Raw genomic sequence first — 26,712 nt, forward strand, 5'->3', positions numbered from 1 at the left:
ATAGAGTGACTTCCGTTGACCCTCAATCTGATAGCTCTGACAGATGTAATTTTGTAGACTTGAACAAGCAAATGAGAGCTAGTGCTGCTAGCGGCAAATATGCTAACGCTAAACCGGGGGCAATCAGCATAGACAATACCACCATTCTAGACGAAGATAGTGTTTCAACTAATCGGACTAGATATACGGTCCTTTACGACTCATCAGCAGGAGACCGCGCTACAGCTGCCACTCTCCTTAGGGCGTTGAAACGAGTCGTGGTGAAAACTAGGGTTCCGGTCTTCGTGCTTCCACCGGGACCAGCGGGTACAACGATAAGGAAACTGATCGTATATCTGACAGGAAAAAGAAGGAGCTCCCGAAGATGGTCCTGCCCGGATTGGGGGACTCGATTCGGGTTCGCTCAAGATCGACTTCAACCAGGAAGGGCACACCACCGGTAACTGATAGCAAGACTATCGTTATTAAGGCCGAGGGAAAGACTTATGCCGACCTGTTGAGAACAATGAAAAATAAAGTCACCCAGGAAGAGGCAGGCGATGTCCTTTCCCTCCGGAAAGGCCGAAATGAAGAATTAGAGGTGAGGATAAAAGGGGCGCATAAGGCAGGAGAACTCACCACTTTTCTGAGAGATCGAGCAGCAGAACTTCAGGTAGACCTACGTTCTAGGGGTGACAAAAGGACTGCGGTCCATAGTAAGGACCTCGATGTAGACACAACCGAAAAGGAGGTGAGAGAAGCGGTCTCCAGAGTTGTCGGCGCGGGGGAGACGTTCCATGTCATCTCTCTCAGGAAAGCATACGGAGACACTAAAAACGACACCGTCATCACGACATATAGAGGCGCCACAAAGCTGGTGGTATCAAGACTACGAGTCGGCTGGGTCCTCGAACAACAGAGCACTAGGGCTAGAAGAACTACTAGGAACTACTGGACTTGTGTGCATCAATGATGGGTCACCCACTTTTTACGCCCGCGGGCATTCTTTTAACCTGGATTTGGTATTGATCGACGGTAGATTTTCACTAGACATGTTGAGCATGCAGGTTTTGCAGGTCGAGACTGCATGTGATCATTTGGCTGTTTCTGTTGAAATCCTTATACTGAGACTCTTATTAGAAATCAACATCTATGCTTTAGACTTTCGGAAGATCAGGTAGAGACCATTGTTCGAAAAGTTGCTGCAAAAATGACGGATGGCAGACCGGTCACGCCAGATACATTACAACAGATCATGATTACTGAGCCGGCCAGGCTCCCCGAAATAGCTACCAGACATCACCATGTCTGTTGGTGGTCTTTCGATATTGCGGATCAATGCAGGGTTCTGAAATCCATGAAGAGGCGCGTGCAGAGACTTAGAACGAGGACATACGGAGCTGATCGAGAACTGAACACAGCGATTACACAATAGCGAGCAGCAAGGAAACAGTTAAACTTCATGATTAAGTATGCAAAAAGGCAGAAGTGGATGGAGCTATGCAGTGAACTAGATGCTGACCCCTGGGGACGGGCGTACCAGGTAGTCATGAAGAGACTGGGAAGACGGTTGCCCGTTCTTAATAAGATAGGAGCTACACGACACATGGAAGCGCTTTTCCCGCGGGTTGATAGGGAATCACAGAGCTAATACCTGGTGAACGCGGCAGGTTCACCCAGGATGAAGTAGCGAGTGCGGTTAAAAGACTAAAAAATAAAAAGAGTCCAGGACCCGATGGTGTGCCAGCTGCAGTCATAAAGGGTCTGATGTCCGTCATCCCGTGGGAGATGATAGATATTGCGAGTTATGGGGTCCAGCATTGCTTTTTTCCTGCTTGCTGGAAAGCGTCAAGAACTGTTTTCTTGCCCAAACAACAGTCAGTTCCAGGGGCCCTCGAATATCGCCCTATAAGTCTCATTAATAATATAGGCAAAGTCGTGGAGAGGCTCATCGCTAATAGACTAATTGAGGAGCTGGAAAACAACAACCTCCTCCATGAGAATCAGTTTGGCTTTAGGCAGGGGCGGTCAACTATTAACGCCGTCAACAAAGTCGTTTCGTGGGCTGCTGCGGTGAGGGCTGGGACTTGGAGAACCAGGCGTATCCCACTAATTTTTCCTCCTCCAGGTTTACAAATGGTAATCGCGAATAAAATATAAGGTCGGGTACTTTTTGATCACACCTCCTACCTACGTTAAGGAGATAACCAAATTATGCGGCTCTCGAGTTGCTGAATATTATCCGTTTTAGTTAATTACAAACAAATAGACATCGCTATCCAGTTTTTGAGCTTCTGGATAATCGATACAATTTTCCTGGAATTAAATTTCGCCAGCTTTCGTTTTCGTTTTGACTCCCCTTACTTTCTCACGATTTCTTTTTCTAGTGTAAACTTAATTTTTTCTGCTGTTCTTACTGCTCTTTGTTTTAAAAATAGTCGTTAGTAGTAAATATTCACTATCGTTATCGTTATTCGTTCATCATACCCGATAATTATTTGTTTTTTATTCCTTTATGCCCTGTTACTTTATTTACAGAGATTCTATATGTTATTCGATTAAGTTTTCGGTTTTTTAATGTTTAGTTTTGTTACTATGTATAGAATTAAATTTTTAAATCCTACTATTCCCACCGGCGAGCAAGTTTCTAACTTATGTTGGTCGATAAAAAATATTTTATTTTTATTTACCGTCAAATTAATTTTCAAAAAATTAGATAACCTTGAGCCGTTTGAAATTGTAGCTGTATGTTATTTTTTTTTTTATTCTATTCTCTGAACTTCTATTTTGATTTGTTACACGTTACTGGAGAGATACTCCTAACTCAGTAACACATTCGTGACAATGAAGTATTATTATTAATATAACGAGAAGAAGTGCACCGATAAAAATTTTGTTGTTACCTGTATTCAGTAAAGAAAAAAAGTTAAAAGTTACTTTGTTGGTTAGCGTCCCACCTAATTTAATTTGCGGGTTATCTAGATGCCACCTGTTTTTCACTTTTTTCACCCTTTTTTTTTTAAGTGCCATTACAAATATATATAACTAAAAAACTTCGATTTTTTAAATTGTTTAGGGTTTATTAAACGAAGTTAGCGAGCATTAAGTTGTGTTTGGATGTCGTACAAACTCAATACACGAGATCGTTAGATAGATTGTCAATATAACTTTTTTTTTTACCCTCCGGGACTACCGTTAGGTATTGCATCAGAGGACGGGATGAATGATTTGTAGCGTATGTGAAAATGCCATACCTAATCGGGATTCGAGCCCGGGAAACCGGGACCTGATTTTCCTGTTTAATCTCTGGGAATCACCGTCAGGTATTACTTTAGAGGATGAATGAGGATGATATGTCTGAGTGTTAAGTGAAGTGTAGATTTATACAGTCTCAGGTCGACCGTTTCTGAGAGGTGTGGTTAATTGAAACCCGACCACCAAAGAACACCGGTATCCGCAATCTAGTATTAAAATCTGTATAAAAGTAACTGCCTTTACTAGGATTTGAACGTTGGAACTTTCGACTTCAAAATCAGCTAATTTGGGAAGACGCGTTCACCACTAGACCAACACGGTGGGTAAACGAACCCGGGACCTAACTGACCATAACCTAACGTTCGCTTCGCTCGCTAACCTCGTCTAATTAACATTAAATATACAATTTTCTGGTGCTTAGGAAGAATAATAAATAATTTTTGAAACTTTTTAGGATTTATTATTTTTATTATCAGTGCCCATATCGATTAATAAATTAGGTGGGATGGTAACCGACAACGTACCAGGAAAACAGTAATATTCTTATCACTGCTAACTTCTTACAACGTTTAAAATTTAATTTCTGTTAATTATGTCGACTAAACTACATGTAAACTATATATATATATATATATATATATATACATATACACGTACGTATGTAATTAAATATATATGAAATTTTCAATGGGTAGTGTATAAATGACTTTTAATGTAATTTATTTTTGTAGTACTATTAATGATAATGTTGATTTATTTTACAACGTTAAATATTCTCAACTTTAATTTTACCCAATGCTCCATTTAAAAATGTCTGTGAAATTTAAATAATAACTTTGCCAATTAGTTTTAATTAGTCTGTTTTTACACGCGCGCACGCGCACGCACGATCTCTCTCTCTCTCTCTCTCTCTCTCTATATATATATATATATATATATATATATATATATCACACACACACACACACACACACACACACACAAACAAACAACACGTACACAGTATTTACTTAAATGTTTTGTAAAGTTAGGTCATGATGTAATAATAATAATGACTAAACCTGAAGTAAATTGCGTTTAAATAAATAGTAATATACGGAATGATTCCAAATTGTTTATAGCCAAGAGTAAGAAAAAAAGGTTCTACGAAATTAGACCGTACTAAAATTTTTGGGGTACAAAACGAGGGGTAAATTAGGTACATCCTTATGGGCTTTGATCAGCGGCGGATCCAGGGGGGCGACAGAGGCGATCGGTCCCCCCTTTTTTAGATCCTTTTAAAGCCTAGAGTTTTGAAATTAGAAGAATAATACGGTCGAATATACTATTGATTCTTCAAAAAAGAAGCTTTGAGCGTGTTGAAAATCTTTGAGACGCATAAAAACGTGGTTGAGGTCGACTATGAAGTTGGCTTGGCTCGTATGAATATTCATCATGATGTAAAAATAAGCGTGGAAAATGTAATCGACCGTTTCTCGAAAACTGGAAATCGACGCTTAGAATTTGAGTTGTAATTTTCTCTGTACTAAATATTTATACCTATGCTGTATTTCTTTATATTCTTTTAAAATTATATATATAATAATTTTACGTATTGTATTTATGAATAAATAGTTTAGTTAAATTTATTAAAAATTATTGTGTTCCTTGATATTAGGCCCTGTGTTTTTTTAGTTTTAAATATAATCGCCCTCCCCCCCTTAAGAAGCTTCTGGTTTTGATCTAAGCAGTTGAATAGAATGGCCCCCAGGCCTCTGTTATTTAGACTTTAAGGAAAACGATGTAAAACATTTTTTAAGGTTCGGAATAAAATAACTTTGTTAATTTACCGATCGGCAAGTGAAAACTTCAAATTAACTTCGTAGAAAATGTAATTGTGAGAAAAATAATGCGAATCTATTAAAATTAAACACGAGTTTGAGAAGTTCAATTCTAATTAGAAAGAATTAAAATAAAATTTTTCAAATGCAAAATTAAATCATTCTAAGCAGTAAATTACTAAATGGGGTGTACTATAGACCAAATTTGAAACTATTTGTGAAAATATTAAATCACCGCTACTTCGGATAAGTTGTCGTAGCCCGAAATTTTTACGTTAATGTTTTGTTTTTCATTGCTCTTTAATTCTGAGTCGCCTCCTCAGCCACTGACGTTTGAACTGTAGCGGTTTCATACCGAATATATAAAATTGAATTTTAAGCGCTATTCAAATTTTGAGATAGCTCAGCGACACCTTTTTTGATTCGTGTAATTTGGAGGAAAGCAATTTTATCGAAACTTTTTGCGTATTTGTTTCCTTAAAAGAATTAGTCGCTCGAAAAATGTACAAACATATAACAAACTACAACGTTATAATAACGATTTCGTTCAGCCGGATCGGTCATATACGAACTATCTACGAAGCGTAACGTCATAGACCGGTAAAGATGAAATTTCCTGAGACGCTCCCGTATCTGTGGAAATATGCACGCGGCGCATTACAAACATAAATGCAGTGCTAACGGAATACCGTTAATTCTTTCAAATAATGATTCAACGCCAAGGGTAGAGGTATCTATCTAATGTTATTTCTTGCCGTAAATAATAATCACATTAATATTATTTCGAGTATATCCTTCGGTTTTAAAATAAATTTTCCATCCGCATATTTAATCGCGTGTTCATTATTCGTTGTATGTAACGTTTATAATAATACTAATAATTACAATCCGATTCCCGTTTAAAACTGCCGTAGTTTTTTCTTAGGCGTATGACAAAAGATCAAATTCGACTGCGATTCAAACCTGGAACTTTATGGATTAAAGGTACATACGAGTACTGCACCCTACGGAGTTCGAAATATTATTATTATTATTATTAACATATTTCAACGTAATACGGCTTATAATATCAGAGCGATACTCCGGCTGGGCCGCTAGCAACACTGACCGGACGGTACGCCTGACGTAATCGTACAAGTCGGCGTGTTGTCGTGAGGTTACACGAATAAATTTAATCGTGATTTTATTTCACGTAAAGGCGATCGTTCGAAAACACAATTCGCTTTAATCTCGTGTTCATCGTGCGTTGTTTTATCTACTGACTGTACGAGTGTTGTATCCATTGCTTTTCTCGATAACGTAGACCGGAATAAAATGTTCAGCATATTAAAAAATTAGGGTTCAAATACAGAGATAGAAGATCGATTTCTAACATTTACAGGAACCAAACAGCAACAGTAATAATTGAAGAACCATAAGAAAGAAGCCGTAATAAGAAAGGGAGTCGGAAAAGGATGTTCCCTATCCCCGTTACTTTTTAATCTTTGCATAGAACTAGCAGTTAATGATATTAAAGAACAATTTAGATCCGGAGTAACAGTACAAGGTGAAAAGATAAAGATGCCACGATTTGCTGATGATATAGTAATTCTAGCCGAAAGTGAAAAAGATTTAGAAGGAAAAATGAACGACATAGATGAAGTCCTACGCAAGAACAATCGCATGAAAATAAACAAGAACAAAACAAAAGTAATGAAATGTAGTAGAAATAACAAAGATGGACCGCTGAGTGTAATAATAGGAAGAGAAAAGATTATGGCGGTAGAAGAATGTTGTTATTTTGGGAAGTAGAATTACTAAATATAAGAAAATCAGGAGCGATATAAAATGCCGAATAACACAGGCGAAACGCGCCTTCAGTCAAAAATATAATTTGTTTACATCAAAAATTAATTTAAACGTCAGGAAAAGATTTTTGAAAGTATATGTTTGGAGCGTATCTTTATATGGAAGTGAAACTTGGACGATCGGAGTACCTGAGTAGAAAAGATTAGAAGCTTTTGAAATGCGGTGCTATAGGAGAATGTTAAAAATCAGACGGGTAGATAAAGTGACAAATGAAGAGGTGTTACGGCAAATAGATGAAGAAAGAAGCGTTTGGGAAAATATAGCTAAAAGAAGAGAAAGGCTTGTAGGCCACATATTAAGGCATCCTGGAATAGTCGCTTTAATATTGGAGGGACAGGTAGAAGGGAAAAGTTGTGCAGGCAGGCTACTTTTGGAATATGTAAAACAAATTGTTAGTGATGAGGATGTAGGGGGTATACTGAAACGAAACGATTAGCACTAGATAGAGAATGTTGGAGAGCTGCACCAAACCAAATGACAAGACAAGAAAAAAAACGATGTATATTCCGATAGAATCTAGGACTCTGTCGTAGAGATAATAAAAAGTGAGTGTCGTGCGCCTATCTTGTCTTAACACGTAAAACGGGTTAAATTTTTCAAAACACTATAATCCATTTCTGCTTTAATTTTAATTCGTATGTACTTTTATTCCTTAACATACATTGACCTGAATTCGGAGATACTACTTTTTAAAATTATTTAAATTATATATTACGTGTAACCGGCGATCTTTAAAGATAAATTAACCTTTTAAAAATTGCTTTACTTCAAACGAGAACGTAATCCTTTGTAATTACAATAGCTTAACGGTAAAGTCCTGCTGTCTTTTATGTATGATTATTTGAAAAATAACACGGAAATCGTTGCGAAAACCGTTTAACACTTTACGGATAGTAATTTATTTTTAATTGCAATATTGTTAAACTGATTTTGAGTCGGTACAATTTATTTATTAAAATACAGATCATAACACTTAATCGCTTTAGTAAATCGCCCCTTTCTGTTATCTTTTCTTTTCGAAGAAATACATCTAAAAAAGATTTATCGCAGCTACCTTTTAAGTATCTTTTTTTCTAATTTTATTCAATATTAACATTACTTTTAAATCACCGATTAATTCATTTATATTTTTAAATCTTCTGAAATTATTAAATTTAAATAATTCAGCCCGAAACGTAAAATAATCGTAACCGGAGATGATTTAAAAAAAAAAAAAAATTAATATACTGTACTGTAATTTCCAATTTGTTTGCTGCATCGCTAACCGAAATTGTTTCTTTTTTTTCCAGGAGATAATGGGGACATGATGTAGTCGCCATGTTACCTCGCCGTTTCTACTTACGCCGCTGTTTTCTTTACTTGCTTGGTCTAACATGTTTCTTGTTTCTAATAATAAACTTCAGACAGAACGCGGTCAACGACCACGTTTTGTTTCGAGATCGACAAAAACGTCCGGATGCTCCGACCTCACCGGACTCGCACACTCCTCAAGAGGTTTTACCGTTACAACAAAATCTTGTTTTCGTACCTACAGTGAGTAAATTTCAATTTATTTTATTTTAACGTTTAATTCGATAAGATGTAGCGGATCGTCGTAAAGCGATTCGATTTCGTTTAAATTACAACAATTTCTCCGCTCACAAGCCTCTTATTCTACAACGTTACGTCTAATTCTATTTTGCAACGTAAATAAGTCCTAGTATCGAATAGATTACTCTGTCTTTATTAAACGGAAGTATAACCGTCCATCGAAGAATTCATTTAGAATAAGACTTAAGTCAAAAAGTAGTATTATAAAATCGAAAAAAAATATTTAAAAAAAATAATAAAAGTAAAGTTGTAAAAAAATTAAATCATAAAAAACTCTGTCATAAAAAGTCGTTGCTTGTTCTTTCAAAATATTTCCGTATTAAAAACACTCTTTTAATTATTATTGTAATCGCTAAAATTAGTTTTATAAACTTAGAGATCGAAAAAATAAAAGACCATCCGAATTTTTTGAAATTTGGGAGCTTGAGTATCAAGGGAGTTTTTTTATCGATTACCAAAAAAATATTTTAACATCCGAACAAAAGGAACACAATTCTAGAGTCTTTTTAATCTGCGGGGAAAAGTTAGGAAAAGCCTATTCATAAAGAAGTGATCCCTAGCAAAAAAATCTTTTTAAAGAGAATTGTTTAAAAATACTGAAAAAATTAAGCGTAACTTTTACGAAATTAATAAAAGAAATCGCTTCTCATTTTGGTTCCGGAATGTAATACAGTTGCCAAACAAACCTACTTTAATTGGCTTTATAAGCGATGAAAAAAAAATACAAGAAAGATTTTTTAATGATAAAAATTAAAAGTTAAAGCCGATAAACAGATCGTATATTTTCAGAGGTGGGGAATAAATTTTAAGAAAAATTTTCCTAAAATTATTCATATATAGGTTAAGCGTAACAGATTTACTTAAGTAAAGTAAATCTAACACCTCCTGTAAAATAAGAAAAAGAACATATCTAGAAAAACTTTTCAGTTTTCTGAATTTTAGGTCTGCGTTATATAATTTAAAAAGTTGTTAACATTTCTCGATAGCTCTTTACGCAAAGTATAAACTTTCTTTGAAACCTAACGGTTTAAACATTTAGCTCAAATATTTCAGTTAAATTTTAATAAATAGATTCCGGTCGATCTCGGGATATAAGGCTAAAAGCAGTGCGATACACATATGTACATACATATATATGTTGCTTTTGGTTTAAATGAACTAGTCGGATTCTAAACCGCAAAGATTTGAAAAAAATCCAATACCCCATTTTTATCACGATCGTACTTTCCCCTTTAATAAATAAAAGCAGGAGGTTATCGATCGAGGTGAATATGTTTATTTTTTTCGTGTATGTTTAAACCTTATTCATAACAAAAGAAATCGCTTTTGGCAATAGTTTTTTTTTATTTTACAATAATTTCCTCTTGCTGTCTTTTTGTTTTTTTTTTTCATTTTTATAAATTAATTTTAATATTTATTTAAACAAAAAATTGCATAAGCCATCATTACTCGGTAATGTGTAGCGTTATTGCTTACCGATAAATACCTTTAAAATACTCACCTTTATTCTCATCGCATTCCAAAGAGATTAGCGCATTCTCGTTACCGGTCTTTGTAAGTCGGTTATCTAAATCTTTTTTTTTTATTATTATTATTATTTTTATCAAAACTAAGAATTTCTATCCTGTATATTAATTGCGAATGACGTTTTTGTCATACAGGAAGTTTTTTTGCTAGACCGATCAATATTTTAAATAAAAGAGCGCCGATAGTCGCACAACATTTTGAGATTAAATTAAAGGTTAAATTTAGTAATAGAATTTTAACTATATAGACGTGCCTAGCAATTTCTCTATTCTTACGTCGTCACTTTCTTTTTTGAACAGTCGGTCAGTAGGCTGGCGTGTCTAGATCGATAAGTAGTCGCTTCGGATCGGGGTTTAAATTATCCTTGAAACGTTTAATTGGAATTTTAAACGCGCGGTTTGATAAAAACTTGGTTTTTCGGTCCTTTATTTTTAAACGATTAATGAATCGCAAATTAGATTAAAAAACTTATCGGACAGTAATAAGACGTGAAAGCTAGTATCGAAAAAGTAACGACCTCAACAAAATTTCGAACTCAAGATCTTCTGTATGAAAAGCAGAAAGGTAGATATCCCCTTTTATCGTGTACATACTGAAAAGCATACATTTTTAATTATGTTATGCGATACCCCTACAGAAACCTACGGCGATATATCCCTTTATTATTCTTATTATTATTACGTTTCTCGCACGACAAGAGACCTGGGACCACGAGACCAGAGGAAGATAGACCACAAGGCTTATCCCTCTGGTCAGACCGTGAACGGAGCGGCGGCATGGAGAGGTGGAGTGCTAAGCGACCCGGTTTTTAACGGGTAACGGATACTTACGCGCTTATCTTCACGTCATAGGGGTGTGTAATCCGATTCGTCGGGAGCATTCCCAGGACCAAGAAGGGTGACCTGGATAGTCGTGAAAATTAAGTACCGGCCTTGACGTGCTAGGGGGTTGGTTTTACGTGGTAGTTTGCTGATGTCGGTCGGATAAGAACGTCAGTGGAGGCCCGCGCGTAAATGCATTTCCAACTTCCTCCAAAAAAGAAAAAAAATTATTACTACTTTATATATTCATTTTTTTAATTATCGGACATCGACTACTAACGTCATTAGCCGTTGTCAATTCTTAAAACAAAACTACAATTAAAAGATAATACGCTACTGATAAAGGTGAAAAGAGCCCCTCTCAGCCTGAAAGGACAACACCGGTGTCTTGTAAATGCCGGTTCGTTTACACGGTGCGGTGATGATGTGACATTGACCGCATAGCGTAATAATAGGATGCGTCTTCGAAAACGTAGCGGAAACAATCCTGATTCACATGTAAGGCTATCGACGAGACCGGTGCGAAAAGCTCCAGTCGCACGTCGTATTCCGGCGTTTTGTACGACGTCTAAGGGTTTTAGACAGCTCTTTCGAGCCGAGGAATAAACAACACAGCTCTAATCGATTCTCGATTGTGTCAATGAAGTGTACAGACGTAGAAGAACATCTCTATCCGATCCCCAATTACATTCGAGATACATTTGATTATGTTTAATGTTCGTTTTCATTTCGCTGCCAATTGACGCACTATAAGGAATCCAAAAACTTGATTTCTTTATATTGGACTTCATTGTTAGTTCCCTTTATTGTTAGTCGTGAACTACGTTGTGCTCCTCTAAAGCGATAGAATTTAAGGCGCATCATTTTTCGGTTGAGAACCTTTGCTACACCCGACCGTGTTTTCTATACCGACGACCAGGTTTCCCCCTTTCTAGCGACACAGATCACCGCGCACGGCACGGTGATCTGTAAAATACTTTATGTAGTATTTTTCCCGCTAAATCAGAATATTTATTCTAAATCGCTTTTTCGATCGCGTCGCATTTTAAAGTTGTATTGATTGTACCGTTAAAGTTTAATATAAAACTTGTTGCTATCGCTTCGTTCGACATGTTTATTCACGTCTGATTTCCTGTACGACTAATGTTGTACGGCTAAATTCTACGGTAAAAGTACACTTAAAAAAACTCGAGCGCGCGCAGACAAAACGGTCAGTCAAGATGATAGTCGACCCGAGTATTAAATAGACCCGGGTACGTTCTTGATGTAGGCGTTTCTATTTATAGCCTTATCTAGATAAATTTTAAATACAGTGTTGTTGCGCTATTCAAATAAACTTTCTTCTGTACCGGTTATGCCGGTTTATGCCGTAGAAATGAAGAAAACGGATTATGTCGCTCATTTTTAAAGCGGTTAAGTATAACGAACACTTATGATGAATCTGTGGAAGCGTAGATGCAATCGAGGCTTCTCGGACTAGATAGCTTTACAAAATACTGTTATTTCTTGTATTTACGACATAGTTTTACGGCTACCGATCGACATTACGTAAATTTCAATCCGGGATGACAAAATGTTAACGACACTTCTCTTATTCAGTCTTACCGAATCGTACCACCTTTATAGTTATATAAAACTACGACTGGTGAAAAGGTCTGTGAAAGCATTAGATAAAGATGGGGGAACGCAGCAAATACTTAGATCGTGGTTTTCCTGCGATTAATTGATGCTAAATTGAAGAATGGAATATTCATCGGTTCTGAAGTCACAAAATAAACGAGCGATCGTCAGTTCGATAGCGAATTGAATCTTAAGGAAAAAAACAGCACGCAAGTCATTCAAAAATATTCTTCAAGGTTTTATTTAAAAAATAAAAAAAGTGATCGGTCAATAGAGAAACTCTCGTAAACTGTAGCGATATAGCCTGCAGAAGGTCATTGTAAATTAAGTTTTTACATTTTCATCTTGACATCTTCCCTTCAGATTCGGGTGATATGAACGTCGAACAAGAAAAAAATTTCAAGATTTCATATTACATATTACACGTACACGCACGAATTTCATATTACACGTACAGGAAGGAACGTTAACGAGTCAAACAGGATGAAACTACGATGACCGACTATTCCCGGTTTTTACCGAGGGAAGGTAAATTTTGTTCGTTACATAAAAGAAAAAATAATTCCTTAATTACATACGTATCGATTTACGTAAAATACAGATACAAGTTTCATTTTTTGTGTCGTTTCTGAAATATTTATTACATATAAAGTGATAATGTAAATTATAATATCAGATTATTATGTAGGCAACATCAAGATCGTAAGGTTGTAAAGGGTCGTAATTAAAATTCTGAGGGTGATGGAGAAAACTGATCCGAATCTAAGATGCGTCATAAATGGATTTACGGTCATCTGCGGTCTTGTAAATGAAAGAATGGACTTGACCTAAGACTGTAATAATTTCTCAATAAATCGTCGTAAAAAAATCAATATGTACCGAACCAAAGCTTGTTGCTTTATACATTAGCTTATAAAGGGTCATTCACGGGAACCGGTTGTTTTTAAAATAATCATAAAAAATTGAATATTTACTTTAAAAGAGTTTTATTGGTACTGAAACACTTGTTAAATCAAAGCGTTTGTTACTTACTCGTGAACGAAAAATTATGTCCGGCAAGTGATGTCCATTTTGGGCAATACATTTTTGTAGCCTTTCACGGTAACCGGCCTCAATTCTTTGCAGCTTGTCTACATCAATCTGGGTGACGCGATGACTAATTGCGATCTTTAGGTCCTCCAATGTACGCGGTTAATCGCCGTACACACGCGATTTCAGAAACCCCCACAGAAAAAAATCATAACTACTCAAGTCGTGGGACCCAGGGGGCCAAGGAATGTCGCCGAATCTGGAAACGATCCGTCCCGGAAACAAGTTACGGAGAACAGCCATCGTTGCCCTCGCTGTGTGCGCTGTAGCTCCATCCTGCTGGAATAATGCCTGCTGGCATTTTGAAAATCGATTCCCCGGTTTCGTAACTCAGGGATGAAAAACGTATTCAAGATCGCAATGTAACGATCAGCTGTTACAGTTACGGCAGCGTCATTTTCTTCAAAAAAATATGGTCCAATAACACCAACCTTTCCTATTGCACACCAGTCACCTTTGGGCTATGAAGTGGTCTCTCGTGAAGCCGATGTGGGTTTCTTTCTGCCCGATACCGGCAATTCTGTTTGTTGACGAAGCCATTCAGATGAAAACGGGCTTCGTCACTCATTAAAAATAACAAATTTTAATTTTCTTCAAAAACGGTAAGCATTTGTCGACAAAATTGTAATCGCTGCGTGAAATCTTGCTCGTTTAACTGCTGCACGACGGCTATCTTGTAAGGATGGAAATGCAGGTCTGTATGCAGAATTCGTCTTACCGTACTTGTGCTCATTTGAAGCCCTGCTGAATGCCTCTGAATAGAGCGGCGTGGGCTTCTGACAACGGCTTCCCTTACTCGTTCGATGTTCTCCGGAATGCTAGCGGTTCGTCGGGGATCCGGTGGTTTTTTCTTCAATATTGAACCGCTTGTTCGAAGGTTGTTTACCCGTCGCAATATTGTGTTACGAGAAGGGACACTTGCATTACGATGGATATTAAACTGACGGCGGAAATCTCGCTGAACAGCAGTTACGGATTCGTCATTTCACACAAAACTGTCATACGCATACAAGCGTTGGTCCAGCGTCCACGGCTCCATCTCAACGATTAAAATGTAAATGCTATGAACAAAGGAAACGTCAGACATCAGCCACGTGCCCCTCCCACCACGAACGCCCGAGTACAACCCACTTTAAAAACATCCGGTTCCCGTGAATGACCCTATAAAGAGCTTATTTAAACAACAACATACCGAAATTTACATTTACGAAGAAAACACGGGAAACTTTTAAGGAAACTATATCGGTATCAAACCAAACAATTCTGTTTTTAATAAGCGATTCGTATTTTGTAAAATTATTTCTTAGCTCAAAATTGATTATTTAATTTAAGCTTAATGAAAACGTATTTCTTTGCAAAAAAAGGTTCTGTTTATACGTATATCTCAACAAACAATAAATGGTCTGAATTATAAGATGTTAGCTAGCCGGTCGACGACTCATTTAATATCTGATAGCAGCAAAAACATTTATTTCAAGATAATATTTGTTGTAATAGAAAAAGAAATGGGAGTAGTATTATAATAATACGCAATAAATATATAGGTTACCGCTTTCAACAGATCAAAGTTCAAAAGTCTGCATAATAAACCGCATAAAAAACATGACTGCAGTTATCTTGCGGCGTGTTTCTCCGTTCGGCAAGGTGAAAAACAAATTTTTGCCGTAATTCTCAGTTTTTTATCGCGTCTTACGTTTGAGTAAGCGGACGATTATAATGTAAACACTAGTTTCGATTTAAAAAGTTATGCGATTAATTAAAAAATTGAAATTAGTAGGAAACAGTTATCGAATTATATATTGCATCATTCTTTGTAATTTCTATTAGCTTTTAAAAATATTCTCAAGCAATTCGGTCTAGCAGATGAATTTTTTCGTTGCTTTCAATACGTAGATGTAAATACTACGTATCCACTGATACGTCGGTTATGCGTACAGGTAGACTTGATTTTCTGCCGTACGATCTAATCTCGAAATCGCATTTTCGTTCTACCTTCTGTATTCTTTGCAGAAACACGATTCTTCCTGTAAGAACAAGCATTGTTATCCGATTTCTATAATAAAACTATTTATTAATATGAGATAGTCATTTCGATACTGCAACAGCAGGATAAGGAAATAGCAGTTTTCTTAAAACCCGGCCATTAGCAAAATATTAGACGAAAAAGACCTAAAACTTGATATCGATCAAGGTAGAGGTCCATATTTTAACGTGCGAAGGATTCGGGGGTAAACCAGATTTAATCAATTTTAGAAACTTTTTTCCCGACTACGTACATAGAAAGAGTGTAAGTGGTAAACTGTTATGTATGTTTGTTCCCCTCTACGGCTTCACAAATTTAACCGTTATAACCAATCTTTTAGTTGCAAAAGTCTTCGGTCTGGAAATAACACAGGCTATCTTGAATTATCTTAATAAAAAGAGGGGAGAAAGAAGCAAGGTGAATTTTTTTTTATTTGTCGAACTGTAACCTCTTCAGATTATTTTTTTAAATATTCAAATTTTTTTGAATGTATTTCTTTGAAAAAGAATTCACATTAGGTAGGTACAAAAATATAAAGGTTTAGGCCTATAAACACAACACCGTTCATACGAAGAGTGTAAATTTAAGGAATATTCCTAATTCGTATTCCTGTACGAGAAGATAACTTGTAAATCAATTTGCCCCTCCTGTTTTAAGAAAAAGTATGACCTGTACGTTACACAGGTGAAACGAGCTGTACGGAATGAAATGAATTTTACTACATGAATTTTAATACATGAATAGATTGTATAGAGTGAGACGGCAATCCGGTAACAAGCCACTAATTGTATATGTATTAAAAGTACAGCGCCAAAGTATTCTTACGACATATATATATATATATATATATATTTTCTTTTAAAAAACATGTCTGAAGAATGTCGATAACGAATTAACAAATGTTAATGTTAATATCAGATATTAATAATCGAATTCACTTTTTTTTGAAATATTTTTGTTCAGGTCAAGTTATTGTACAAATTATTGAATAAAAAGCTTATTTCTAAAAAAAAAACAAAAAAAAAAAAAAAAAAACATACTGTTAATTACGTAGAAAAATACAAAACCAAATCATTACATACATTTAAATTTATTGGCAATGTTTATTTTTTACCTTTTTATTTAACTTTGACTGCGCACGTGAGCGCGCCTGCGTCGCATCAGACGCCGATATCTTTAATCGTAATATGTTATTGCGGTTAACTGTAGTACGATTCAAAAGAGTACTTGACGTGAAGAAATATTTTTTTAAGTTTAACCGAAGTTACACATTTATTTACGGTCTAATACAACATGAACGAATACCGATTCTATTTAATTCATTCGATATCGGCAAGAAAAAGAGAATAATAATCGATCTAGGAAACCCTGAACTTGAAACCTCTCCCTCTTTTTTCTGTTTAGACTCCGGAACTACCGTTATGTATTACTTCAGTCTTTTACAGTCTCAGGTGAACCGTTCCTGAGATGTGTGGTTAATTGAAACCCGACCGCCTAAGAACACCGGTATCCACGATCTAGTATTCAAATCCCTATAAAAGTAACTGCCTTCATTAGGATTTCAACGTTAGAACTGTCGACTTCGAAATCGGCTGATTTAACTCTATGACGAGTTAACCGCTACACCGACCCGGTGGGCTGAACTTGAACCTGGATAAATGCTACGCACAGTTTATTGTATGAAAAAAAAAGCTTACCTTCACTGGAAGTTTGAGCCCAGAATCTTTAGAAAATCTTTTTCTTTTCCTTTTAGTTTTATTTCTTATTTTTATAATTGAAAGTTACGGTAAGTTCACTTTAAAAATAAATATAATAAAATATAGATTCCCTAATCTCCCAGGAGGATGTTATTTTTCGGTTATTATAATCGGTTTTTAAAATAATTAAAATAATTGTAACTTTGTCTAAAATAATGCTGCATTGAGCTTACGAGAAAAACTAAGCGGTGAATCTATTTCTTATATCTGACAATTGCGGTGTACATCGGTACGGCGTAAGCTATTCGAAATGCGATTAACGGTTGATATTCTACTGTTCGAGTGGCGGCACCTTCTTTTTGGACCGGCTGAATACCGAAATATCATTACTCTCCGACGATAGCTTCTTATACTTAATAATAGCTTCCGGTATAATAAAGACCGGAAAAATATCGTTTACCCTTTCTGTAAAAGCGGTCGCGTAATAAAATGTTTGCCCCTATTCTTAGTAAGAGAATCGAATGTACCGGGTAATAATGTTTCGTTTTAAATTTAATTCTAAAATATTTCTATTTTAACGCTTGACTAAGTAACAATAAGTTATTTTAATATAGTTGAGCGTCAATAAGTAAAATAAGTTTCAGAACGGTTCAAGGTTAACGTTTACATTGATGTTCTGTAAAACAAAAACCTTTAATATTTAAATTACTTTTAAATACTATGAATAATTACGTACTTTGAAAATGAATACGTTCGGTCTTTTTACGCCAAGTTTTTTTCGTTTAAATAAAAAATAGATTCTTTTTTTCAGTTCGGTGATAATGAATATAATTCGTACGTAAGTGACCTACACAATCATACTCATTTTAGCGATTCCTACACTCGCGCATTTATTGTGAGTGTGTTTTTCTACAATAATAATTATTAGTACCTAAAGTAATTATTAATAGCAGCTATTAGTATAAAAGGTTGGCAATACACGTGTTCACGGCCACGCCACCTTATTCGTATTCTGATTTTGTACATGTCATTTAATATACGTATTATTTATTATCTTGCCTAAAACAAAGAAAAATTAAATAAAAATATACCAAAAGAAATAAGGTAAATGTTAGTTATACCTTGACTACTTCAGCCATTAGTCACTGATACGTGGCGAGAGTAGGCTAAACAGACAAACCGGATCGAACCTCGCCTGAATTCGGAGATTTATACGTGACCTCGACCGGTGGCCGATTACGTTGGTCAACATGATTTTTGTCTCACGAGTACCGATAGGTGTACTCGATGAAGTTTTTTATCCCGTTTTCAAATATGTACTCGGAATTTCTCCATCGCTCGCAGTTTTTTGTTATTTTAATTATTTTAAAACGTTTTTTCGTCCGTTTGTCCGTTGTCAAGTAAAAGCTTCTAGAGTATTGTAAATATGATAGAACCAAATAAGCTAACTCAAAGGGTAGTGTCGCTAACGTTGTGCAGGTTCAAACGTGTATAGACATGTACAAATGTGACCTAGTGTAGCACAAATTCATCAGAACGATGCCGGTTGTGAGGTAGTAGTGAACCAGTAAACATGTCATTGTGAGTGCTTTGTGTATTTGAATTATTGTATATTACATATTTATGACTTTATTTCTTTTAATTTCAAGTTAGTTTCAAAACGACTAGGGTATGTGATGCGGTGAAGCGACGCTCAAGTCCCAAAGGCAAAACCTTACTCCATTAGTAAAAAAGTGTTACGAACTTTATTTTGGGTGTAAAGTCGGGGACCAAACAAGAGCCTGAGCCCCACTAATCTGTTATTTATCGTGTTTTATGCTTCTCACTGCATGAAAAAATGGCACACGCCATACGCCATTTGCTATCCCTATGATTTGGAGGAAACCCAAGGATCTGTCTTCTGACTGTTATTTCTGCTTAAAAACGTTAAAAAGATTGCGTCAAAATCAAAACATACAGCGCTTATCCTAACTTGCAATCTGTAATGAGATCAGGTCCACTCTGCGAACAATTGCCCGTACCAAAGCCTCCAGAACACGTGACATTAGATGAAGACAGTTCATAGTCTGATGGAAGTAAGGAAGAAAAAGAAACAGATTCTAGCGATACAAATTTTGAACAAAGAAATTCATCTGAGCTTCATTTACCGACTCGAGTAAATCTTAACGATCTCATACGAGATTTAAAGTTATCCAAAAAACAGTCTGAAATGCTTGCTTCCCGGCTAAAAAGATGGAATCTTCTTCAACAGATATGTACTTGTCGTAATCGTATTCTGAATTTAAAGACTATTTTTCTGAAGAAAATGGGTTTGTGTTTTGGAATGACATTTCTTCTCTTATGGAGAGAGACACTCTGTAATGAACATAACCCAACTTAATGGCGTTTGATCATCGATTCCTCTAAAGTTAGTTTAAAGGCTGTGCTTCTACGTAATGGCAATAAATTCTCATCAGTACCTGTATCTCGCTCTGCTAGTATGAAAGAAACATATGAAAACTAAATTTATATTGGAAAAGCTTCAATATGCAGTGTGTGAATGGAATATTTGTGGTGATTTGAAGATAACTGCTTTTTTTCTTGGTCTACACAAAGTACTGTTGTTTATTGTGCGAAAGAGATAGTAGGGACAGAAAAAACATTTCATTAAATAAGAATGGCCTAAACACCAATCACTCATTCCTGAACAGAAAAATGTGGAACACGACCCATCGCGTAATCCTAAAATGTGTATCTACCTCCATACACGTAAAATTTTATGTGTAAATTACCTTTTACACATAAAATTAGGTTTAACGAAGGATTTTATCATAGCCGTGGACAATACTCCTGGTTTCATGTACTTAAAACACAAAATTTCCTAAAATTAGTGATGCAAAAATTAAATAAGAAATATTTGTGGGTCTACAAATACGGTCGCTAATGCACGATGAAAAATTTGAGGAACTATCGAATCCGCTGTAGAAACCAGCTTGGCAAGCACTCAAAAATGTTACTCAGAGTTTTTTGGGAAATCGAAAGGCGAAAAATTACCGTGATATTGTCAACGATCTTATAAAAATTTTGGTTGTAATATGTCAAAAGTACACTTCCTGCATTCGTACCTAGATTTCTTCCCGGATAATCTTGGCGCAGCGAACGATGAACACGGGGAACACTTTTATATGGAGATTTCAGTTATGGAAAAGAGGTATCAAGGCTAATGAAATCCCAATATGTTGGCCGATTATTGTTGGACGGTCAAGAGGGATGCTTCACAGGCGAAATATAGCAGAAAATCGTATTTTCTTACTTTCTAGGCGAGTCAAATGTTTGAATATTGTGAAGTTAAGAATGCAGAAGTATAAAAATGTTTGAAATTATAAAATCTTGTCTCTCAGAAACCTTGCGTGATGGTGAAAAACCGATATCATATTTGAATTCAGGAGAAAAAATACTGTCAGAATCATATATTTTTCTTCCTGCGACAAAAAAATCTCTTTTGTTCCCCAGTGTTACCATTATTATTATTATTTGCCAATTATTGTTATTATTACGTTATAATATTTAATTTTCGAACTTCAATGTTACGGATACTATCCCTAAGAAATTCCAGATGTTGGTTTTTTTTAAATCAGAAATTTGGGCTTTATTCGATAGGTGGTTCAGCCGATTCGACTTATAATAAGTCCCGAATCGCAGTCATCCTCACATACCCGGATAACACCGACCGCATCCTCAGCGTGAAGTACCGAGCAGGGCGGGATTTACACCGGTAGTAATGATAACGAGCTACAAGGGATCGAGAACGAGGAAAAATCGTAGTAGTGAGACGATTTACCTTCGGATTTGTCCTCGGCGAAACCGACGACTGCTCGTGGAAAAAGGCTCTAATCTTAATGTAGCGATCGCCTATCCGTTGATCTATTTTACGAAAACCGTCTAAAATAAATATACCGCGACAAAACTTTATTTTCCCCAGGAATTAAAGAGCGACTCGAGGACATTTCGCTTGGTAGCTGGAAGATCGAACCGACAGTACTAACATTAGTTTTCCCCCCGTCATAACTAATGGAAACTGTACCGAGTATAAATAGGAAAACAAAAGCGCAAAACCGCTTGATCCGCGCCTATTAAGGACGAGTCAGGATTTCTGAAGGAACAAGCTTGCCGTTCTGATCTCAAGGCGGACTGCGAAACGTCTGCCTTTCATCGGGAAGATTCAAAAGCCGGTCAGACTTGGCGTTTGTACACGAGCTACAAAATTAATTTATTATCGTCAAATAAGAAATAGAATAGCCTTAATCGAGCGTAGGTCTGCGCTTGTCAGAGAAAGCATAAAGAAAATAAGTCCCCGGAACGTGTAAGCGGTTTAAAAATTTCAAATGCCGTACGATACCATTACTCCGTAAAGGGGTTTGTCCGTCGCCTAAAACCGTATTGTAATTTCTAGGATACGATAAAATGTTTTCCTGCGATTAAATATTAACTAATAGATTATAAAAAATTAATTAATACAATTTTTAATATGTTTTATTTGGTTTTGTTTGCCACTAGAAATCAGAAGCAGAAGAACCTCAGCCTCAACAACAAAAACAAATTCGACCTCCGCCACAGCCACACGAACAAGTCGGTCAAAATCAAAAACATGATCGATCGAGAAAGCCGGCCGAAAGCGTGACAGTAAATAAAATAGATGCAGATTCGAGACCGTGGTTTGTAACGGGCGGTAAGAGACTACCGGTTGCTGCCAAAATAAGTAGAAAAACCGGAAGAAGAATAGCAAGATTATGGCCGCAAGAGGAACCCGGTAGCGACAGAATACCGAACCAGTTAATGTTTTATCCGCCAAATAGAGGACGCCCGCTACCGATGAAAAAGGTAACCGCTTTTTAGTTTTCATTCAAATTTAATAATTTTAGCAAAATTACTTCAATCAAAATACATTCACTACGTAACGCAGTAGGTGGTTGGTTCTAATCGTTCACTAACGATTAGAACAAACTAAACTTAACACGATGTGCAAGATTAAATGCCAGCCGAGGAGCGCAACCGTTGAATTTGTATTTAGTTTTCGTTTTCTATTAAATGAGAAAAAGTCGGTAAAGGGATGCGTACTTTCTCGGCTTCGCTCTCGACAGACTTTTATTTCGAATACGTCATAAGGTTTTTAAATATTATGTTATTATTACTTACAATCGATCAAGTCGATTATAAAATTCAAAATTGAATACGATTTTGGAAGTCGAGTTTAAATGACGAATTTAGCAAACGATAAAAATAAATTTTTACAAGGAACGTTTCTAAACCTTCTGGCGATAGAATTTATCGCCAGTTATATAAACATAACGGTTATATAAACATTTGTTAATCGTATGTTAAGTTAATCCTTTAATCGTTAAAAACCAAGAAAGTTACAATTATAAAATACCGCTTCACGCTCGTCTGTATGGTCCTAAAACGTAATACAATAATGATCTCGTGCACAAAAATACGTTGGCCTAATTCGGTTCTTAACGGGTTAGAAATACTAAGCGACGTTCAAAACCGATTATTTTACGTTTGGCCGTAGGCCCTTCTCGGATAGGGGTAAAAATTTAACACGAATTAGAACTTATGTAGACGAATACTTTTCCCAAATTTCATGAATTTTTAATTATCAGTTTCGGAAATATATAATAAAAAATCTAAAACGATTAAGCTAATTATGTTCCCATCACCAAATTCCCAAATTTTACTTATAATTTAAGCGCTGCAAACGACTCGTATAGTACTATTGTCGTACCAAATTTTAAGTTCCTACAATGTCCTCGCAAAAATTTGAAATTTTAAAGCGTTGGCAAATACCCCACCGCCTTATCCGGTTAAATCCAAAATTTAATTGTTCTTAGTAGTAAATTTAATTTAACGGTTATAGGAATATTTGAGTCAAATTTCAAAATTTAATATTCAGTCAGTCCGGAGATATTTATCAAAATATAGACCGACATACATAGATATATCGGTGTGTAATTTTCCACGGGTTTTTAAAAATGTTTTTTGGTTAGAGGGACTCATGAAACGTCGAGACTTGTAAAACCCCCGAAACCAAAATTTTGAACCTCACTTATGACCGGTTATAGTTGTTTCAGCAACTATATAACTTTTGCTGATAATGAAGAAATTATCGACGATTAGTTACTACGTACGCGCGAGGAAAATCCTTTATATGTTTCTAGCTTCGCGCTTTCCCGGTTTGGACTGAGGGCAAAACGGGAATTAAAATAATTGTTAATTAAGATCATACCGGACGTCTCGGGCGCCGAGTTAAAACAACGGCCATGCTGAGCGGGAAAATGACAACTAGAGAAACCGAATTTAGTCGCAATTTATTACTACGAGTATACTGCTGGTAAAGAAAGGACAAATATTTCTTCGTATTGTGAATTATGAAATTTCGGGAGAAACAAACAAATATTTTGTTTGATTGTAACCCGTTATTCTGCTTCTTTAATTCTATTATTAATTTTCAGAAAAATTAGAGTACATATCGCTACCGATAAGGGTAATTCGTTACAGCTAGGGTTTGTTTTTAATCATTTGATGCGAATAAGACATACTTATACGGTAAGAAAAATGGCTGCGATGGAATTAAATAAATAAAGGGAAAATGAAGTAGGAATTGTTAGTTGCCGCTCCATTTTGACAAATTGGTATTTTTCTTTCATTATTGTACCTTTATTCGAAAGAGTCATCCAGTCCAGGAGACTTGTTGTCCTTCATATAAATATAACCTAGAGTTTTGACTGTCAGTTTTCTCGTATTTAATCTATTTTATTTGTTTATGTATTCGTTCTTTGTGTATAAGATATTTTATTTTAGAGAGTAAGAATAGGATTTTTTATTTATTTTATTTTAATTAATTTATGTATTTTTGCCAAATAATTGACGAATAAACGCACTTTTATTATTTATTCTGAAAAAAAATCGATGCAATTTGTTTTCAGATTTTAATTTTCCACGGATTAAATTCGTGGGGCGTGAAACCAGGTCAAGAAGCCTTCAAGCATTGCCCGGTCGATTCTTGCGTATTAACAGCGAACAAGGCCGAATCATTAGATGCGGATGCGATACTATTTAAGGATCATTTCGTTCACCCAGGACATCATAGACCTAATCGGCAGGTAATATAGATTTTAAAAACCGTGACAAGCTTTATGTGTATCTGTGTGCACACCTCTTTTCTTTCACTTACTTTTTCTCTATTTGTGTGTCTGTCTATAAGCAAATATTTATTTACTTTCATTTTTTCTGATAACGGTAATAAATCTGTTTCGTAGTGCGCAAATAACGACAAGAACGTTCAGGATTAGAAGCCTGAGTCTTCCGAATGAAGATTAAAGACGCTACTGTTTGTAGTGTCTCTTCGGCGTATTTCATCGTCACTCTTCTATCCGAAAGAAATTTTAAGAAAAAATACTGTTTCTCGGAGATTAAATAAACGCGGATAGATCTGCATTATTAACCTGCGAATATTTTTTAATTATAAAATAATATTATCGGCTGAAGAAAGAAAGCTGATGTTTTAGCTCGACCTTTCGGGCACTTCGTTTGTTTTTTTCTGAACGCGTTTTACAATTTCCAAAAATCTTTTCCGTTGAGGTCTCTTGCTGTTAGGCGGAACGACTTATATACAACACCGTAATGAACAGCGCTGACCGTTAGCCTTCTTCCCTTAGTTACCGCCTTGAGGATACCCTTTCTGATTATTAATCGGTAAATATTCAATTTTTTTTATTATTAATACGTATACAATAGAAAACAAAATTTCTTTGACCCTCCAAGAAACAGCGCTTACGATATCGCTGACGTAGATAAATATTTTCGATACCGCTAAACCTTCAAAATCGATTACGGTTGACTACTGCGTTTTGTATTTCATTTTAATTCTACTTTCGGCTCGTTCTAGACTTCGACCTGTTAGATTCTATATAAAACACTGAAGCGTACCGTTTAGACTATTAATATGAGACGAATAGACCGACGGCTTATGTCGGCGCTGTTTCTGGTCTGATATTAAATATTTTAAGGAGACGAAGTATTTTCGCGAAATAATATTATCGACACCGTACTGATTTCGTGTGACGTCGAATGCCCTTGCTTATTTAAAATACCCGTAAATGTAAGCGTAAATGTAGGCATCGTCGGTTGCGGAAACGAGTAACACAATGATCGTTATCGGTTCGCTGAAACGAGCGAGCCGGAATGTATATGTAAATTTCTCTCGTCGATCGTGAATCCTAACCGACATATTGACGTGTATAATCTAATCGGTTCGGTGAAAAAGAAGAAAAAAAAACGAGAATTTTAGATCCGTTCATAACGTTGCTCGTGTACACCCCAGATGCTTTTATCTAGAACAAGTTCCGTTATCGAGGTATTACGTGTACTCGGTGGCAGCAATACCGGTCAAACAATTTAAACGTACATTCAAGCCTACAATCGGGGTCAGTCGATTACGTCCCGTCATTTGGGTTTGGGTTTACCGTACGCCGTGGAAACGGCAATCGCATACACAATCGGAAAAAGAATTACGCCAGTTCCGTCCAAAGGTTTGGCATAAACTACCGTATCGGTCGCTGACGGTATAAAAATTTCATTTTCATACGTCGATATTTTAATTACTTTTTTCTTTCTTTTTCCGTTTAGCCTCCGGAATCACCGTAAGGTATTACTTCAGAGGATGAATGAGGATATGTGTGAATTAAATGAAGCGAAGTCTTGTTCGGTTTCAGTTCGACCGTTCCAGAGACGTGTGGTTAATTGAAACCCGACCGCCAAAGAACACCGGTATCCAAGATATTTTAATTACCGTTCTTTCTATAAATATCGTATCGAGGTCGTGTACAGTCGTAAACTTATCGGCATCACGAAAATCGGATTATAAATAACGCATTTACGCATTAGTGAATTAAAATCTTCTATCTTTATTTTTATTTGACTTTTATTTTATCCTCCGGGAAAGAGCGCGATTTTAAGATGCGTAAAAAAAATTCCTTTCCACAACTTTTCGGATGACATTTAATCGCTAAAAGTTTGTATAAATTTGTATTATTACCGATCGTAAGAATCGTTCAGAAGTCGGCCGGCTTTCGGTAATTTATATATACAAACAAGAATAACATTAATACGCAGAAACAATAAGGGTTCTGTGTGGAAGTACGAGTCGTTTGATTATATTAACATTAGAACACAAGGAAAATAAAATTTCTTGTAAATAATTTCTAAAAATTAAAAAGTTCTTGTAAAACATTTATACAAATAATTAAAACGTATAATCGAATGTTATTTTCTGCCCTTCCTAGCACCGGCACTCTATTATGGTAGTCGACGCGTTTCGGAGTACCTCCATTCTCAAAACTACTTTTAGCACTCGTCATTGCTGATTGTTAGAGGGATAATGTTAGGAAGGGCAGAAAAGACCG

The 26,712-nt window shown here is 35.9% G+C and overlaps 1 protein-coding gene across 3 annotated transcripts in view; it reads left to right on the forward strand.

Annotated features, from left to right (window-relative positions):
• LOC142328195 (glycoprotein 3-alpha-L-fucosyltransferase A-like) overlaps positions 1-26,712 on the forward strand; it is a 181,231-nt gene that overhangs the window by 127,844 nt on the left and 26,675 nt on the right. For all 3 annotated transcript variants that reach the window (XM_075371769.1, XM_075371770.1, XM_075371768.1), the window contains exons 2-4: positions 8,192-8,435; positions 21,806-22,129; positions 24,235-24,411. In XM_075371769.1, the coding sequence (XP_075227884.1) occupies positions 8,220-8,435; positions 21,806-22,129; positions 24,235-24,411 (717 nt within the window). In that variant the 5' untranslated portion in view covers positions 8,192-8,219. The remainder of the gene's footprint in view (positions 1-8,191; positions 8,436-21,805; positions 22,130-24,234; positions 24,412-26,712) is intronic.

Source organism: Lycorma delicatula, chromosome 7 (genome assembly GCF_047948215.1).
Source record: "Lycorma delicatula isolate Av1 chromosome 7, ASM4794821v1, whole genome shotgun sequence".
Taxonomy (NCBI): Eukaryota; Metazoa; Arthropoda; class Insecta; order Hemiptera; family Fulgoridae; genus Lycorma; species Lycorma delicatula.